This window comes from Drosophila melanogaster, chromosome 2R, assembly GCF_000001215.4.
Source record: "Drosophila melanogaster chromosome 2R".
In the NCBI taxonomy this organism is placed as follows: Eukaryota; Metazoa; Arthropoda; class Insecta; order Diptera; family Drosophilidae; genus Drosophila; species Drosophila melanogaster.
The window spans coordinates 4,546,069-4,565,876 of record NT_033778.4 but is presented as its reverse complement, the minus strand read 5'-3'; the positions used below and the strand labels follow the sequence as shown (position 1 = coordinate 4,565,876).

General features: G+C 36.8%; 1 protein-coding gene across 2 annotated transcripts, besides 19 other annotated features; it reads right to left on the bottom strand.

Moving 5' to 3' along the window:
- Positions 1-70: part of a mobile genetic element that runs on past the window's edge.
- Positions 71-326: 256 nt separating this feature from the next.
- Positions 327-457: a mobile genetic element.
- A 138-nt stretch (positions 458-595) lies between these two features.
- On the bottom strand, positions 596-19,186 carry Stlk (Ste20-like kinase). Of its 2 annotated transcripts, none has more exons than NM_001042977.3 (4): positions 18,823-19,186; positions 5,088-5,516; positions 2,796-3,032; positions 596-1,443 (listed from the first exon to the last, which is right to left on the bottom strand). In NM_001042977.3, the coding sequence occupies exons 1-4, from the start codon at positions 19,127-19,129 to the stop codon at positions 1,376-1,378; spliced, it is 1,041 nt and encodes a 346-aa protein (NP_001036442.1). In that variant the 5' UTR covers positions 19,130-19,186; the 3' UTR covers positions 596-1,375. The 2 variants fall into 2 exon arrangements, with proteins under 2 accessions (NP_001036442.1, NP_001246138.1); NM_001259209.2 differs by having other exon boundaries at positions 890-1,443.
- Positions 1,518-1,616: a mobile genetic element.
- Positions 1,676-1,916: a mobile genetic element.
- Positions 2,158-2,231: a mobile genetic element.
- Positions 2,482-2,596: a mobile genetic element.
- Positions 3,128-3,421: a mobile genetic element.
- Positions 3,486-3,897: a mobile genetic element.
- Positions 5,593-5,792: a mobile genetic element.
- Positions 5,793-6,234: a mobile genetic element.
- Positions 6,931-7,410: a mobile genetic element.
- Positions 7,496-7,643: a mobile genetic element.
- Positions 8,480-8,518: a mobile genetic element.
- Positions 8,563-13,281: a mobile genetic element.
- Positions 13,398-13,585: a mobile genetic element.
- Positions 13,586-13,733: a mobile genetic element.
- Positions 14,445-14,873: a mobile genetic element.
- Positions 15,359-16,163: a mobile genetic element.
- Positions 16,218-18,043: a mobile genetic element.
- Positions 19,187-19,808: the final 622 nt, after the last annotated feature.

Genomic DNA, 19,808 nt, shown 5'->3' with positions numbered 1-19,808 from the left:
TATTTGAGCGATCTTGCATCGCATAGAGCGACTCTTTCGCTTTCGGATTATATATTTATTTTATCTTATTAACCCTTCAGTGACCGTTAACCGTATTGCAAAAAAAGTGACCACAAAAAATCAGTCTTGAAACACTATTAAAAAACATTATTATGATATGGTTAGCAACCGGATATTGTAATGTGCTTACTATATCTAATCTCTAACGTTGCTATTTTCTCACATTTTTATTATATATTTTTGTTTTTAGTGGGTAAATATATAGAAATTTACAAGACAAATAAAACTTTTAAATAAAATAAAAAATTTTCAATATTGGCAAATATGGCAGTTTTAGAGCGGACGTGGGAAAAAGTTTTTTGGCAAATAGAAATTTAGAAGACTAATAAAAATGTGAAAAATATAAACACATTTTTCAAGAGCGTGGGCGTGGCTGTTTTGTGCGGTTTGTGGGCGTGGCAACAGTGGCTGCGCCAATCATTGATTTTCCCAGAATAAATTCCCGCCTGTTAAAACATACGAATTAAAATTGTTACTATTTAGTTATTTTAAAAAATAGTTTTTATTTTTTATTATTTAATATTTATTTATTTATCACTAGCTTATCTTTTGTTTGAAGCTGTTCTCGATCTCGTCCCCTTTCAGCCTGATCTTCTAATTCTTTATCCTGATCCAATCCTGATGGGCCAGAAGCTTTTGATTTGAACTTTTAGTTATGTTTAGGATAAAAGCTTTATTCTGAAGTTATTTACCAGCATCGTGAAATTGAAATTTGCTGACTGATGCAGTTTGAAGCGCATTAAGGGTTGTGTTTACTTTATCGGGTGGCTAAATGTTGGCGACAAATACGAGGATAAAGAGTAAACGAAAATGAAAAGTCACTTGATTTATATATTTCACTACTTTTATTTTTTCACGCGGAGCAAGTTTTAAATTTTTACGAAAAAATTGTTTGCTCGGAGACAAAAAGAATTATGACTTGATGCCAAGACGGCATGATTAGGAAAGAACCGGATAGGAAGCTCACCTAGACCAAAAGCGGAAATTATAGTCGCATAGCCGCATTTAATATGATCCTTAATAAGGCACCCAGAGCTAAGCATAAACGTATCATAACTTATCTATTTATCTATTATTAGCGCACTTTCAGGATGTTCTAATTAAATGACTTCACTTTTTTTCGGTTTTTTGGCTAGTTTAAGAATGAATTTTCCATCTAAATTTTGCTCATCTAAATAAAATATAGTATACATAAATTTAATTTTTGCACAGTCAGCTGTTCTAAACCCCTAAATAAATAGAAAGCAAGAATAATTAATTATGTAGATTCTGTACTAAAGGCACCGAAGTGATCAGAAAAACAATAAAACAGTTCTTAAAATTTCCATATTGTATCATTTGGTTGAGGGTTGTGGCTGCCCCGAGCATCAGAGAATATTTCATCTGCAACGAGAGGGAAAATTTATATTATTTATAGAAGGATGTTGCCATGTTGTATTGTGCTTACTAAATCTAATCTCTAACGCCCACAAGCCGCAGAAAACTGCCACGCCCACACTTTCGAAAAACGTGTCGATGTTTTCTCACATTTTTATTAGCCTTGTGATTTTTTATCGGCAAATTTTTTTTAGGCAAATCGATAACAATTTACACGACTAATAATATTATAAAATAGGAGAGAATGCTATAGTCGAGTTTCCCGACTATCCAAAACCCGTTTCTCAGCTAGTGTGAATGCGAACGGGAAATTTGATAATTTCAGATCCATAGAAATTTACAAGACTAATAAAACTTTAAAAAAATTTAAAACTTTTCAAAAATGTGGACGTGGAAGTTTTAGAGCGTTAGAACGGGCGTGGCAAAAAGTTTTTTGGCAAATATAAATTTACAAGACTTATAAAAATTTGAACACATTTATATTTCTATATTTTATTTTATTATATTATATTATTGGTTTATATTTTATCTATCGATTTGCTAAAAAACTTTTGGCACACCCACTGTAACGCACTAAAACCGCCAAAAACTCTTGAAAAATTGTTGGATATTTTTCATAGTTTTATTAGTAGTGTACATTTCTATCGATTTGTCAAAACACATTTTGCCACGCCCTCTCTAACGCCCTAAAGCCGCCAAACCGCTGACGCCCACAATTTGGAACATGTTTTACATTTTTCCTCATTTTATTCCCCAATATCGATATCCCAGATCAATGATGAAATTTCGCGTTCTAGGACCCTGCTTTTCTTCCGTGATTGAATTACTCCTCTTACATAAATTATATTCTATTCAGTTTCTTTGATTAGTGAATTAAAAAAATATAAACGAGTAGTTCACGTGTATGTTGGGTTTGATAATAATTATAGATTAGATAATTATTGATAGAGAACTTTATTAAAATCATTCTTATTCAATATATCGTTCCGAGGTCATTCTTTATATGCAAGTCGATTCTGTTCTATTCTATATTCTATTCTATTCTATTACCTCCTTATTCCAGTAGACTTTTAATTAATTTACCTTCCCTAGCTAACCGTTGAACTATGCTCTTGGAACAGTCTTTATTTCTAAGCTTATTCGTGGTGAAGCTGAGAGTTTTTTATATTTTTTAAAAATATAAAAAAAAAAGTTTTATAAGCTTAAAATACGTAACGCTTTCAAATTAAACTTTGCTGATGCTTACTGTCAGAAAATATTTCGTTGTCGAAGAAAGCCCTATAACAAGTATATAATTTCCCCAAAAGCTTAATCCCAAATTAAACTAATTTATATATTATCAGTGCAAGCATACTTACGTTCATTTCTTTTGAACTTTGACATTTTTTGGCCTAAGTCTTTCAATTGGTCCAAAAGACTGGTATTCCGACATTGCTTAAGAAACGAGTGTGTCATTAATTTTGATGCTGCCCATCGAGACAATGGATTTTTATTCAAGCATAGTTCAACAAATTGATGGAAGTTTTCCGAAAATGATTTGTTTACAATTACATCACGAGCAATTCGTTTATTTGTGTGCTCCAGGGATAGGGAACCTAAAATAAAGAGAAGCTTTAGTTGTGCAGAACTAATTGACTATGTACAAATGGACAAGAAAAACAATAAAATAAAAACAAGAGAGTTCCCAGACCAAAGACACTAGAATAACACGATGCGTAACGCCATACGATTTTTTGGCACACGATTTTTTCGCCGTGGCTCTAGAGGTGGCTCCAGGTTCTCTCGAATTTATGTTCGAGAGCGAGAGAGCGCAAACAGGGATAGCAGACAACTGTATGTGTGCACACGTATGCTTATGCATTGTAAATTTGACAAAATATGCCCCCCTTCACCTTAGAAGTTTTAAACAATTTTGGCCGTAACAAAAAAAGTGGCTGCAAACCAATGTATGGCCGTTACGCATCTTGTTATTCTAGCGTCTTTGCCCAGATTATCAGATACACGTTACTCAAAATGAGAAAAAAATTTAAAATTGTTCTAAGGTGTGCGCGTTTGGGCAAAAAGTTTTTTTGCAAATCGATAGAATTTACAAGACTAATAAAAATATGAAAAATTTCTGAAAATATATGAAAAATTTTTTAAAATTGTGGGGGTGGCAGTTTTACGTCGTTAGAGTGGGCGTATCAAAAAAAATTGTTTTCCAAATCAATAGAAATTTACAAAACTATCCAAATTGTGAAATAAATTTTGAATAGTGGTTGAAAAATGTGGGCGCTTCTGCGGCTTGTCTCTAGAATCTGTATGCTTAGCCTCAACCTTCTAGCTTTTATAGTTCTGAGATCTCGACGTTCATACGGACAGACGCATATGGAGAGATCGACTCGGCCATTGATCCTATATATATTTTATATAGTCGGAAACGCTTCATTCTGCCTTTTACATTCTTTTTAGCGAATCTAGCTCTTACTCTACGATTAACGGGTTATAACACCCCAAAACAAGGAACGATAAAAGGGTGGCATCGTACTCTGCCATCGTTCGCCTGCTTACAGAGTCACGCCTGAATGGACACAACTTAGATTCCGACGTGGTATTTTCCTTTCATCATTTTCCTTCTCGCACCCAGCACCCAGCGGCGTAGAATAACTATTCTGACTTAAAACTGATTGCTGACAAATCTCATTTCCAGTGCACCGCGCATCTAGCCTTACAATTAGCGTGGAAAACAACAACTTTGGATAACATTATTTACCGGTACTCACGACTTTTTCGTATTTCCCAAGTCGTTGCCAGAACTTTTCCCAAAGGCGCTCCATTAAAACATGGTGACGCATTCGCCGCTCGCCCAATGTTCAAAACATAAACACACGTCCGTTTAGAGGCATCAGGACAATCCGAAAATGCCGATTCTCGAAGTGCACTATAGACTGAATGGTACCTTTTTGTAGCCAAAAAGACATTTTTCAAAAATCCTTAATACAAAATACAAATTACGCCGTTATGTTAGTATAATAAGATTAGACTTTAGTTTTAAGAGTGCCGTGCGCACAAGCGCTTGTTTGCAAGCAAAACAATCGCTCAGCTAAAAGAAAGATAGAAAAGGCTGTTGCTGAATTGTTGGTTATTATTTGTAAAATAATTTAATATGCAATTACTACCACGGAATCAGTCGTTTTTGCTTGGACTAGAAAAAGCAGACGAAATTAGAGAAATCCCTGTACAAAATTAGTTAATTTAATATAAGGGGAGGTGCACACAATTTTTGGTATCATATAAGATGTAATCCAATACAATAAACAGAAAATAAACATCTCTCTCCGTTTTTATGTTATTAATTCTGCCACAAGAAGGCACCATTCAGACTATATTATAGTGTTTACCGCTTCAGCAGAAAAACGCCACCGCCGCGTAGCGACTGCGCCAGCAGAGCGGACAGATAAAAGGCCATTTTCGCAGATTCATTATATTTTTGTAAAAATCCGATTCTGAAGACGAAAGCGCAGCCCAAGGTTGTTTAAAAGATGTTGCGCCCACAAAACGATAAATTTGTTACGTCCACGTTTTTGAAAAATGGAAGAGTTTTATAATTTTAATATTTGTTTTGCCTCTATCGATTTGTCAAAAATATTTTCTAACATGATAAAAATTACCTTGATTTTCCAAAAGGCTGTTTTTATCCAGTAGCACCTGCAGACTTCCACGCACTTTTTCAATATACATGTATGTTAATTCTGTGTCTTTAAAGGGTTGAAACCCGTTTGCCATTTCGCAACAAGTAATTCCGATGGAATAAATATCTATTTTTTCAGTGTAACCAGAAAGGTTTTGATATAAAACTTCTGGTGCTGTCCAATACAACTCTTTTTCTATTCCAACCGTTGATCCAAATATAAACGTTTTTTTTTCTCCTTGACTAATAAAACTTTGACAGTAACTAAAATTTGATAGAACTGCTTTTCTGGGACTTAAGAGTATGTGCTTAGCCCTTACTGATCCATGAACATAATGCTCGGAGTGAATATAAGTAAGTGCTGATAATACATCCTTTAAAATGAGTGCTATTGCAACTTCCGGAAACCCTGAAAAATATTTAGGTACATTACAAGCAAATTTGTGAACGTATCGATAAATCAATAATAAATAAGAGAGAATGCTATAATAAAATACATAAAACCAAACACAATCGTAACCTGGAGTTCACTCAAATAATTTTTAAGCAAAATTCCCAAAATCAATTTAATAAAATAGAAATAGAAGGAAACAAAATGATAAGAGTAAGCAAGCGCAAAATAGAAACCAATAGCAATTTTTTAAAAGTGAAAGTGATCTAAGTAGAAGTAGATTTGACACCACTAGTGTGAATGTGAACTCGAAATTTCATCATTTTTCGGCGATGTCGATAGATATTGGGGAATAAAATGAGAAACAATTAAATATATAAATAAAATTCTTTAAAAGTGGGTACGTAAGTGAAATGAGGGTCCTGTCCACAGTGTTTTTAGTATACCGATATAAATTGGCAAGATAAACAATATAACAAATAAGAATCTAAAAGTTTTTCAAAAGTCTGGACGTGGCAGTTTTGTGCGGAATCTGTATGCCGCATCTCAACCTGCTAGATTTTATAGTTTCTGAGATCCCGCTGTTTATACGGACAGACGCAACTGCCCTGATCGACTAGGCTATTGATCCGGATCAAGAGTATATATGTTAAGGGTCGGAAAAGAATCCTTCGATATCCATACTTTTCAAAGAATCTAGAATACCCTTTTACCCTACGATTAACGGGTATTAAAACTATAAAATACTCGTATAACTTATACATATTATTAAAATATTGTTGGTTTGCGAAATATTTAATAATAAATAGACTTATATTGGTGCTGTATTCTTTATTATGACTATTGAGCTAAAAAGCTATTTTATTAGCAATTGTTGAGCAATGAAAAGACGAGGTAGTGTTTGGAACGTTTATGTTTTATTGGTTTTAGCAAACAAGAATTTGGATCGATTAGATGATATGTATAAGTTGCGAAAGCGAATGATAATGTGCGACTTAAATGCAGAGCGAACAGCAGAACGATAAACAAAGGTGTAAGTACGAGAGTACTAGAGCGAGCGAGAGAGAGTGGAGCTTAGATAACGGAGATCTTGGTGCACATCTGAGGTGTCGCAGAGTTTAACTGTCTCCAAAGTTGGCATATTTATTCAGTACAAATTTAGAAATTCCTGGCGGCTGCGTGACTCGACAATGACTAACCTTTTTTTTATCATTTTATGTTGATAGTTGTTTAGCCAACGAGCTTTTTCAATGGCAATTGAATAAAAAAAAATAATATTCTTTGTTTATTTTAGTTTATTTGACAGCGAAAGGGTCAAACCAGCGTTTGTATACAGGCGGCGTATGTATGTAGGCGAATGAGATCAAACCTATCTCTCCGAACGTTCTGTACAAAGATGAGCGAAAAGATAGGAACGTGCAAATGCAAAAGATTTTTTAAATCTTTATTTACGAAAGGCATACGGGGAATTCCACCTCCAACTTTGTGACTTTGGCAGCAATTAATTCAGCCCATTTGGGAGCGCCGGCTAACTAAAATTAGCTGTATCTAAATTTATAATTAACAAAAACGGACAATAAAAGTTGTATAAATGTAAGTGTATACTGAAACTCCTTGAAAAAGACGAAGAATGATTGATGATGATGATCCCTCGATTTCCTTAAGCCTCATTGGTGGGCGAGTACTGTACAGGAAATCTGCCAGCCGATTCCTGTGGTGCCTTGGACTTTCGTGATAGCGACTTTAGTGCTAGTTTATAAAATACCGTGGGCAGTTTCATCCTTATGCAGGGTGGTGTTTCCACATACAACTCGTAACCAGTGACAAATCTCATAGAACTATTCTGGATAACCTGAAGCCTATTGATTTAGCTGTCACACGCCAAGCCCCAGATTTGCCAACCGTACTTCCAAGTACGAGCTATAATCATTTTGAAGGTAGTCAATCTAAAAATGCCATGGAAGCAGCTGTCCTCGTGCAAAATCCGTTTTATGACCGGACAACTTTCTACCTCCCGGAATCTTTGCAAAAGGACATCAAGCCTTTCATTAACATTGTCCTCAGGGGTCTGGGATGGAACGCGAGAAGCTATTAAGGAAGTGCCACTTGGCGGTACACAACCTCCAGACACAACCAATCCCAAACACATTCTTAATTACAGATCCACGCGCTGAACTTTGTTAAAGTGAGGGCCTGCTCGCTGTATGTTTTGTAGTATTTTCCAGTGTACGATATCCATGTTGAAGCTGAATATTTGGAGCAATTGGAATGCAGGATAATATCGACAAAAAATACATCAGTAACGAAATTGAAATCGCCTATTCCCGAAACTGTGCCATAGGACCTTGGTTTTTTAAGGTGAATCTGGTTGGCAAAACGGGATGTACTTAGATGCAATTTTGAGCCGGAATCGTGCAATGCCCGACCGGGAATGTACAATGAACATTACGTCTTTTAGTGGCGACTGCTCGGAAAAAAAAGATTGCGTTTCAATAAAATCAATAAACAATATATCTAACGCAGAAGCATTGTTGCCTTTCAAGATTCCAAGGGTCGGATGGTATCCAACGCAGAATCTCTCAAAACAACATTTTAGGTGCTGCTACTGCAAAGCTTCTCAAAGGTCTTCAATTTGTTTCAGCCTCACAATCAGAGCTGGATCATCAAATCGAAACATTCGATTTGGGTTTATTAAAGATGTATACAGTTTGAGCAGTACTTTCGAGCAACTGAGAACACAAAATTTGCAGCCGTATTTACGGTTAATTATTTCCCGATTTTTATGTATTTTGCAATTATTCGATATTCGGTATTCGATTTACCATTACAAGATTTCAAGAATGTACGATATCTGTATTATTTTTGTCACGGTAAAAATGTCCCTCGGTAATATCACCATTGAATAAAAAAATGATACGCACCAAAATTTACGTGCTACTGTTTTGTATGACACCGTGTAAAGTGCTGACACAGCGTATAACCAAAGACCAGAATAACAAGATGGGTTACGGGCATACATTCCGCTCGCGTAATATTGAGAGTGTAAAACTATTAGCACAATTTTTTTTTTTTTTTGTTAAACTTATTGCGTTATTTATTGGATCTTCTCTTTTTGTGAGACTAACAATAATTATTCAAATCTTATTATATAACTTATATTAATTACAATATGAAGTAATTGTATTAGTTAGAGACGGCCCTAGGATTTCTTTGCTGGGCTGGAGAATCTTTGCGCTTCAGTCGGCTCTGACTGTAGACTCGCGTAAGCGACTTCGCGAGAGGATTTTCGTGTGCGGCGAGCTTTGCTTGATGTTTACTTTTTTTCATCTGAATTTCCTCATTGACAAGATTTATGTGGAGGTCTCTATGGATGCTTTCGCTGCGTAGGAACCATGGTGCCCCAGTGATAGTTCGCAGAATCGTGGACTGAGCTCGCTGTATGATTTCAATGTTGGTTTTTGAAGCGTTTCCCCATAGTTCACAGCCGTATGTCCAGAGGGGTTTCAGCACGGTATTGTAGAGGAGTACTTTGTATTCCAGACTAAGGGGAGAGTTGTAATTAATAAACCAGCGAAGATTGGCTGCTTTAAGCTTCATATGAGTCCTCTTATATTCTATATGTCGCCGCCAGGTGAGGCGTCTATCTAGGTGAACGCCGAGATATGTTACTACGTCTGCTTGTGGGATAAATGTATTGTTCAGGGTACAGGGTGGGCAGGTTTGTCTGTTCAGTGTGAAGGTTACATGTCTGCTTTTGGTCTCGTTAATCTTAATGCGCCAGTCCGCAAACCATCTTTCCACTATTTTAAGATGGCAGGCAAGTTGCTCTGTTGCCTTTGCTGGGCATCTAGATCGGCTAAGCATTGCGGTATCGTCAGCAAACGTAGAGGTTGTGAGCTGATAGTTTGTAGGCATGTCTGCAGTGAATAGGGCGTAAAGAACGGGGCCCAGTACACTACCTTGGGGGACTCCAGCATTGATAACGCAGTCGTGTGAAGTCGAACTGTTACACCTGGTTGAGAACACTCTTTTGAAGAGATAAGATTCGAACAATTTGTGCGTGTTCTGAAGAAGCAGTTTTGTTATTTTGTACATTAGTCCTTCCAGCCAGACTCGGTCAAATGCTTGTGCAACATCTAAGAATATAGCTGAACAGTATTCCCGGTGCTCAAAAGCGGTACGAATTTCGTTTGTGATGCGATTGACCTGTTCGATCGTTCCGTGATTTTTGCGAAAGCCAAACTGATGCGATGGTATTGTATTTCGCCTTTTTCAAACAGTTTCGAGAGACACGTTAGGAGACTGATTGGTCTGTAGGATGAGGGTTGCGTTTTGTCTTTGCCTGGCTTGGGAATCATTACTATAACAGATTTTTTCCACCTTTGGGGATAGTATCCAAGTTTCGTAATAGCGTTGAAGAGATGGCATAAGGTCAGAACCGCACACGGTGGGAGTTCTATGATCATTTTTGGTGTCACCAAGTCATGTCCAGGTGATTTTTTGGGCTTAAGATCTTTTATAATAGATGCTATCTCACTTTGGCTGAATGTTACTGGATTTATAGGGGGCAAGCTTTTAGTTACTACACGGAGGACAAATGAGTTGCTAGCAGGATTTGGTAGGAATACTTTCTGAAGGTGATCGGCGAACGCATTAGCTCTATCTTCGTCGCTGCGTATCCAGCTTCCAGAGGGACCTCGCAGTGGAACGACTGTTTCTGTCGGTGGGTGTATGCTTTTGTGTGCTTTCCACAAAGGGTTCCTTTTGCTGGTGGGCGATAGTTGTTTGATATATAGAAGCTGGGCGTTGGCTTCCTTAAGCTTAAGTGCCCTGGTTAGTTTACGTGTTGCTATTTTTAGATGTTCTTTAGCCGATGGGGATCTATGATTCTGCCATTCTCTTCTTAGTCTTCGTCTTTCAAGTACTAGCAGTTCGATTTCACGATTTGTCTTGCTATGATTTGTCATTTTGTGAGTGTCTGGAGGTGTAGAGGCCTTGGCTGCAGCAACAAGTGTTTCCTCTATCGAGTTGACCAGGCGATCAACATCCTCGTCGGTGAATACTGTTTGGGTTGGTTCCATGTGAGTACAAACATATTTCGCGTACCTTGTCCAGTTGGTCCTGTTGCCTGTCAGCCTGTAGGGCCGCTCAGTTATATGTGGTCGGTGCCAGAGAGTAAGTAGAACTGGAGAGTGATCAGATGATAGTTCTGCAAGTGACTCGGCCGTAATATTATTTCTTGGAATCTTTCTTATTATTGCGAAGTCAATGAGATCCGGTAGCTTATTTGGATCTGCTGGCCAGTATGTAGGCCTACCCGGAGTCACATGATCGAGCTTGTTTCGCGGCTTAATGAGCGCGTTGTAAAGTTGTTTGCCCTTTGGGGTCAAAAGACGTGATCCCCAGTGCGTATGCTTGGCATTGTAGTCACCGGCCGCTATGAATCGCTCACCGAGTGAGTTGAAAAATTCCAAGAATTGGTCCTCAGAAACTACAAAACGAGGTGGGCAGTAGACTGCGGCCAGAGTGACGGGGCCGCAGCTGGATTGCATGCTTATGGAAGTGGATTGCAGGTAGTCCATTTCAGTTCTGTTATAAAGGTGGTGTTTGATGCGACTTCTGATAAGTATACCAGTGCCCCCATGGGCTTTGCCGTCCGGATGGTTTGTGGCGTAGAATAAGTTGTGCTTGTCTGTTAGATGTGTCTCGGAGAGGAGCATGACGTCAATATTTTTTTCGAATAAGAACTGGGCAAGTTCGTTTTTATGCCGTGAAACACCATTCGCGTTCCACATAGATATTTGAAGTGGAGACATTATGTTGATTTGGATGACAGAAGAAGCTGTATCAGCATATTTTGGTTTCGCATAAGCTCTTGCATTGTAGTTTGCATGAATGTCATAAACTCTTTTAGGGTTTCCTGGAGTGAGATCATCATCGTTTCAATGCCAGTTGATATATGCTGCGTTTGTTCGTTCAAGGTAGTTATTTTCTGTTCTTCCCGAGTAGAAGTCGACTTTTGTGTTAGAGAATTCACAGATTTAATTCTCGATTTTAAGGAACTAGCGAAGGAAACGCTAGGACTGGTACGATGAGTAGGGTGGGGTGCAGTGTAGGACGGGCCCGATTGTGGCGGAGTGTGAGCGATGTGGGTGGTCTGAGCGCGTATTGATTCTCCGCAATTGTTAAGGCGGTTCTTTAGTTCCTTGTATACTACACATCCACGCCAGTTCGCTATGTGACTTTCACCGCAGTTGCTGCACATTTTAACAGAGATGTCTTCCTTGTTCTTATTGCAGTTCGCTGTGCTATGAGCTTCACTACAGACTACGCAAATAGATCTCAGCGTACAGTACGCCTTAGTGTGGCCATATTCTTGGCAGTTAGTGCACTGCACTGGGCGATTGCGCTTGTGTGGCTCTTCCACTGTTATACGCCGATGCAGTAGGAGCTGTAACTTGTGGATTGGATGAACTTCATTTTTTTTCAGTGTCTGGCGCTCTGGCTCCAACTCGATTTTGAACATTGGTTGTGGTTCCTTATTTTTGTTTAATATGTTCATGACCATTTTTGCACTAAAGTTGTTTTCCTTGAGCGCTTCTACGATTTCAGTGGTCGAAACAGTTGCCTCAATCCCTTTGAGAACAACCTGTAGGCCCCTTGCGCTTTTTAGTTGGTATGTATAAAAGTTTTTTCCTGCTTCATCCAAGAATTTGGTTAGTATACGATGGCTATCCTCGGTTTCAGTTTGAACCTTTGTTTCATTTATGTTCCCTTTTCTTAAGGGTATTACGTAAAATGAGCTTTCTCCTATAAGTGTGGCTATTTTGTTCACTAATGCACTTGAGCTTTTTTCGCGAATGTATATTGGAGGAGGCTTGACCTTCTTAGGTGACTTTGCCGGTTGTATACTTTCATCAGTAGAATTTGCCAGCAGCTCAAATCTGTTGGTGTTTTCTGGCGTTTTGTTAGTGAGCATGTTAGCATTGTCGCGTGTAATTTTTGATTTGTTTTGTTTGTTGGCTTTTGTAATTTTGAGGGCTAAGTTTTCTTTTTATTGTTATGTAGCGATCCATTCCAGCCTGTATGGTGGACCCGGCGTTCTTGTTTACGTTTTGGCTTGCTGATAGCGCAGCAGAACCGTTAAATTGTGTTTTTGTTTTGATCGCTGGCTCAGTAGGAGCAAATGCTTGCGTCGACGAAATTGAGCGAGCTGACGATACCGTTCCAGTTGTTGTTGTGATTGCAGTTGCAGTGCTTGTTGTTGTCACAGTACTAGTCACCGTAGGTAAGCGTAAAGAAATTTCGCAAGTGTTTGGAGATTGGGGGTTTTGTGACAGTAGTGAGGGAGAGCAAGAACGCGCTCTTTCTTGAGTTGTTGGCAATGATAAACTTGCCGGGTTATGGGTGATTGACGCTCGATGTCTGCAGAAGTCGCGGAGACGTACGAAAAGTACGCGTTGTTTTGTTGCAATGAGAGCCGGCGATCGTCTTGCTCGCGTTGTCGCTGAACGCGAGTATCGTTCCGGCTCATAGTGTCTTTTTTTTCTTTTTTCTTTTTCCTTTTTTTTTTTTTTTTGTTCTTTTTCTTTTGAAAAATACTTGCTTATACTATTTCAAACACAGAATATGTATTCGAGCGATGATGCATCGCACAGAGCGTCTCTTTCGCTTTCGATTTATTTGTTTGTAATATATTAATAATCATTCACTTCCTTAAAAACAACCGATTTTATACGGAGCTCGATGAAAACACGTCTTCACACGTCAGCGACCGAGCGTTAGCACAATAAGCGAAAAAGTGTGTATGTGTGCGAACGTGGCTAGAAGACAATTTAATTTAATGATAAATGTGTTGATAATTTTTTAAAATTTTATTAGTCTCGTAGTTTTCTACCGAAAACAAAAATATGCCACGACCACTCTAACGCCCTACAACCGCCCACAACTGCCACGCCCACATTTTTGAAAAACTTTTAATAGTAATAAAATAATTTAATTTCTATCGATTTTCACAATAAAATGTTTGCACACCTACTCTAACGCCCTAATACTGCCAAACCGCTCACATTTTTCAAAAGTGTTGGCGTGACAGTTCTGTGCGGTTTGTGGACGTTAAAGTGTGCGTGCCAACATGGGTCAACAAACTTGCGATGCCATCTATGTCTCTAGAATCTCAACCTTCTAGCTTTAATAGTTCAAGAGATCTCGACGTTCATACGGGCAGGCAGACATATTAAATATATTACATTAAATATCATATATTAAATACGTCAAGCCTTAATATTAATCGGTGATTTATTTGATGGTTTGTTACAAGATGATTAAGTAATATTATCAGCTGGTTGATGGGTGCCGATATTCTATCGGTTATTAAATATTTCGAAGTTGGTCAAAATGGCGTTTGATTCATGATTCATGATTTCCTGGCATGCTATTTCCAGTTTTTTACAATTGACTCATTGTAGCATCGATGTTGGGTCACCAAACTTAGCTGGGTGCTAGGGCCTTCATTTTTACCAATCTCTGGTGAGCTGAATGTAAATCTTCTAAAATGGATGACGTCGCTCTTGGAGGTCTATTGGGCAGCGGCTAAGAAACTCAGCATTCCCAAGTTTGGATCCCTTGCGGTAAACTACAATATATCGAAGTTATATGCGTTAAGGAATATAGAGCGACGTAGCATTGTTAAATGCGTAAATTGTTAAATGCTAAACAATTTGGAATTTAGCAATTATGCAATTTTTTGACACCATCAATTAGAGCAACTGCTTTCGCTCTGCTTTTGACAGAGTTCGTGAATAAAAGGCAATTGGTTTTTCGGATCAGTCTGGGAATCTGTGGCTAAGAACTGCTCCCAGCCCATATGGCGATACGTCACATGCTAGTATTAACAGCAACTTGCAATCATAGTGAACTATTAAGTTTTCGGAAGTAAATAGTTCCTGTTCACACATGAACACGAATATATTTAAAGACTTACAATTTTGGGCTCCGTTCATATCTTATGTAAATGAATCGAGAGGGATAATTTATATTTAGGATTTTGTTATCTAAGGCGACATGGGTGCAGTGCTCAAAAACATGTAATCTAAGTGCACACTACATGAGTCAGTCACTTGAGATCGTTCCCCGCCTCCTAAAATAGTCCCTTAGTGGGAGACCACAGATAAGGTCCTCGCCGCTCAAGATAGGCAGATGTGCCGGAGCGTGGGACCTCGATAAGGCGGGGACTATTTACTTAGGCCCCTGCGTAGGCCATTTACTTTAAGATGCGATTCTCATGTCACCTATTTAAACCGAAGATATTTCCAAATAAAATCAGTTTTCTTACAAAAACTCAACGAGTAAGATCTTCTCATTTGGAATTTTACAGTTCCATTAGCGCAGAGAAAGCGTCTTCATATTGGCGATTCCAGGTCCAATTAATATTTTAATCCAGTAACCGATGTAAAGGCTCAGCCAGTTTTGACTTGAGTGTCAAGAAAGAATGGTAAAAATTTAACAATCCGAGGAAAGCTTGTAATTTTTTTTTATCTTTTGGTGTGGGAGCTTGTTGAATTGCTTTTAATTTTTCTGCGGAAGGCCGGATTCCTAATGTGTATAATGTAATGTAAAATTTCCTTTAGCCTTTTACTAAGCTCCTGTTCAGATTTTCCCATAATCATGATATCATCTAAATATGACAATACACCAGGTATCCCCAGAAGGATGTTTTCAATGCAGCTTAGAAAAATTCCTGTTGCCGATGCAATTGTAGCCTGTTGACCTTAAATGCCCCCATGTGTGTGATGATCGTGTGTAGGTTGGCTGAATGCTCGTCTACAAAAACCTGCTTGTATGCTTGGGCAAGGTGGTTTTGGGTGGGTGACGCACAAGCAAGATCGTCCGCAGGTCATTTTTTTCTACTCATAAAATTTGTATGGGTGGCGGTCGTGACGTTCTAAGAAATGAAGGGTGAAAGGGAACACCCAAAAAAAAGGTCGTGCACATGTTGCTTTTTGATGTACTCAATGGGTGCCACAGATTTCGAACACAAAAAGTATTTAAAATTAAAGACGGCATTTGCTGATTTTTTAACATAGTGGGCTTAAAAGTATATATTAAATATTTTAAAACACATTAAAGAGGAACTTGATTTTTCTCACATTTTAAGAATTTTGCAACCTTTGCATCTAATGTCTTAACAAATAAGAATCTTATATATTATTAAATAATACTTATACTTAATTATTTAATTGTTTTTTTTTTTAAATATTTTTTTAATTAATTAATTATACATTTATTAAAAAAAATGAAGCAAATATTAAGAACTAATAATATAAAATGTATAAGAAGGAAAAACAAAGAAGACGTAATTAACCGACGAGGCAATCGACCAAAGACACAAGCACTCACGTTACGCATCTTGTCTTTGACTCGACTGTCTACGAGACACCCAAGTATTTTTAGAAACACCCAAGTGTTTTTGGAAACACCCATGTGCTTAACGGGAAACCAGTTAGTGTTTTGCCTATCGTCCCTTTTTAGGCAAATGTCTTTTTCTGATTGTTTGCCTGCACATGTAGGATGTAGTACAGGCGATGTGAGTGGTGAGTGGCACCCGCACTCAAAATTGTTGAGTGTGAGTCGAGTGGCAAAAAATGCCACCCTTGCAGTTCTCTGTAACGGGCTACACTAATTCGAACATTGTGACACTTAATACAGGACTAACCAAGGCACTATGGGTAAAAAGCCGGAAATTTTGGTATTAATGTAATTTTTTTTGTGATTGATATTTTAATGCTCCTTTCATTTTTTGATTCCTAGGTAACAAGATAGCATAAAAATAATTTGAAAACATTTTTACTAGTTATCGTTTATTTTTGGCCCGCTTTCAAAGTCAGCTGATTGAGATGTGCTTTGAATTGTGAAAATTGGCGGAAAAAGTTGAACAAATTGCAGCGCAATTGAATTGTCCAATGTATTGCTTGTGAGTATTTTCAATTGTTTACGAACAAACGTTCTAGTGCTCTGTGGAATATTACTTTTGTATGGCACCAAGAAGCACCAAGGTTAAAGTTGTATGTTTCTAACAAATATATGTGGAATCAAATGGTATTAATGTTTTTTGCCCCTTTTTGCCCTTTTTTGCGAAACATTTTATGTTGTAGGTGTGTATAAGTTTAGTCATGCAGTTCTGCTGGATGTTTGAAGCAACTACAAACGCGATGCAGACGCTGTTAACACTTATATTTTGGAAAATATAGAAGGGAGCAAAAGATTACAATTTCAAAGAAAGTGAACCAATTTATTACTTATGTAAATAAGCACTTAAGGAAATGCAATCGAATGTTGGACCGATTCAAACGAAATCATTTATTGTGGCATGCGTCTAAAATTGTTGTCGTTATTGATAAGACATTAATGACACAATGCAAACCTAGACGAAAGCAGTTAACATATGAAGATGCAGGGCATAAACTTAAAAAAAAAATTAGCAAATAAGCTGGCTGCAGAACAATGCATTTAAAACCACTTCTCCTACATGGTGCTTCAATTTCCGCAAAAAAAAACGAAGCATGCAGAAACGGCCTTTGTATTAAAAAAAAAAAGGATAAGCAGTGAAATACATGATATAAAAAAAAAATTGAGACAAGTCATCCTATTAAAATAAGTGCTGATAATGCTTTAGCTCTCTTAATTGAAAATGGATTTACAAAGCAGCAATATAATAATGGAAAAGCGCTCAATAATCAGCAAGGATGCGATATTTTCCCTCCTTTTTCAAATGTACCAGAAGCAAAATGAAATGGCACATGGATATAAAATAATAAGCCAATTTATTGTTTCTGTTAGTGTCCTTGGAAAAAACGCGTCAGAAGCGCGCAACAAACTTTATAAGAGCGATAGAAAATTTTACGCCAGGAAATGTAGCCGACTAGCAAACATTACAGATGTTTTTAATAGAGCAGTGGATTCATCTGATCCATTGCTTTCAAGTCTTTGTTTAAGAGAGCTTGGAAAAAAGAAACTCCTCCCAAAAGAAGTAATCGATATTCTTCAAAATCCGGATGTAGAACTTAATAAATCAAGTTATCATTCTAATAAAGAAAAAGAAGTGGAAGTGGAAGACGAATTTAATTGCCTTTATAATAAGAGGAGGCAGTTGAAGAATGACAATCAACTTAATTAAATATAAAACAATTTATTGACTTTTATCTCATAATAATGGTTTTTGCACCTTGTGTCCTCACTTCGCTCCCACGCCACTCCACCAGGGAAGACACATCCGGATCCATCGGTTGAACAACAGTCAAATTAACACCCACACCTCCTTCGCCATCCATCCATCTCCCTTTAAAACCGCTTTCATTTGTATATAAATACATTTTTCACTTTATTTTCAAGGATTGTTTTTGTGGGCGGAGAAGGCGTTGTCAGATCAAAAAATAAACAAAATCCAAAATTCTATTTAAATCCTAATTATAAATATAAAAAAAAATTAAGTCGGTATCATTAAAATTGTAATGAATACCAAAATTTCCGGCTTTTTACCCATAGTGCACGGTTTAAACAGGGATCTTTAGATACATGTATGTAAATCCATATTATTGACATAGAAGAATATGAAAATACCATTGATAAAATTAACCACCCAGCCTTAATAATATTAAAAACTTACGACCCAATTCTACCCTCCATAACACAGGAAATCAGGATTTTTAAAAACCTAATCAATAGCTTTAATTTCAGGACTATAAGTAAAAGACATAAAAAAAGACATAGATCTAACAGGTAGTGCTTGAAAATAGTTGGCTGAATCCCCAAATAGAAGAGATTTTGAAATTTTGAAATAATTCAAGAAAAAATAAACTCAGATTTAACTAACAATAACCAGGTTATTCTTAATAGACCACTTAATAGACTTAATAGACACCAAAACTTGTAATTCAGATTTAGTTCCAATTTTTGTGCAAATAAATCCGGATGCATATGAAACATCTGACAATGAAACACTCGAAAAATTACTACACAATTAATAGAAATCTTCGTTGCTTTCTAGTAACATTAACGATATAAAATTTCCTTTTACAATTTATCAAATCGGATCAATAATAATAAACACTATTGCGTTAGTTTTATGAACTTGTTTGGGAATACATTTAATGGAATAGTAACATTATGAAGGGCGTGGGCGCTGGCACTTCAAAAATATAAATTATGTAGGTTGAAATACTATTATTAACTAAATAAAATCTAACAACCTCATAATTTCAAATAATTTTTAAAAAGAGAGCGAAGTTTCTGCCCTCACAACAGTTGTATTTAATCTACAATTTACCAGAAGTATACACGTTTTTTAGCAGCACTTCACAATTTCCAAAACACATAAACTTGTAAGTCAAATAAACATACTGCTTGTACAAAAAACAACTGACGATAGTGTTTATATTTCTATGTTGAAGCCGACGAACAGTTAAAACTTCGTTAAACAATAGTGTAAGCTTTTCCATTGGCTGATCCATAGAAACTTTTTTAACAGCCAAGCATTTGTTGTTTATATCTTCTGCTTTGTAAACCGTTCCAATCATGCCATTTTTAAGTATTTCTAGCAGTTTGTAGTCAGATATATTGTTACTGCACATCATAAATAAAGTTTAAGTTATTTGACCGTGACTAACAAACACAATTTAATTCCTTTATTAGCGCACATCGTTTATATCCTATTCATAAAGAGCATGAGCCACCAGCTTATACCACAATTCCACAAGGTATATTCAACTAGAATAGTTTATATGATGTTTAAATGTGTTCTACCAACCTTTAATTAAAGTAAATTATTTTTATTATATGTTATAAGGGATTTTGTCCTACTAAAACTTTTACAAAATAAATGTTGTTGGTTGTTGGTATTTAACTTAAAACTTTCCAAACTTGCTGTGTTGGTTGTTGGTATTTAACTTAAAACTTTCCAAACTTGCTGTGTTTTCTAATTGTATACAACATCACTTGTTTCAGATTCTGAAGATTTTCTTTGATGTTTGTTTATTTATTTCGCTTTTATCTCTGGATTTCTTTTTCTGCCGCTTAGCTTATTTTAAAGAGTGAAATTTGTTAAAGGTGATTAGATATCAAATAATGTTTAAAAAACTTTAAAGAGCAAAAGTTAAAGTAGTTTCGCGTTTTTAATTCTCCACTCTAGATTTGGATAAAGCCTGAAGACGTGAAGACGCCTGTTGGCTTAATCTTGCCTTCAACCTGTATTACAATTGTGTTTCTTTCCTGCTCACCTATCATTCCGACCTTTTATTGAGCCGCGCTATGTCC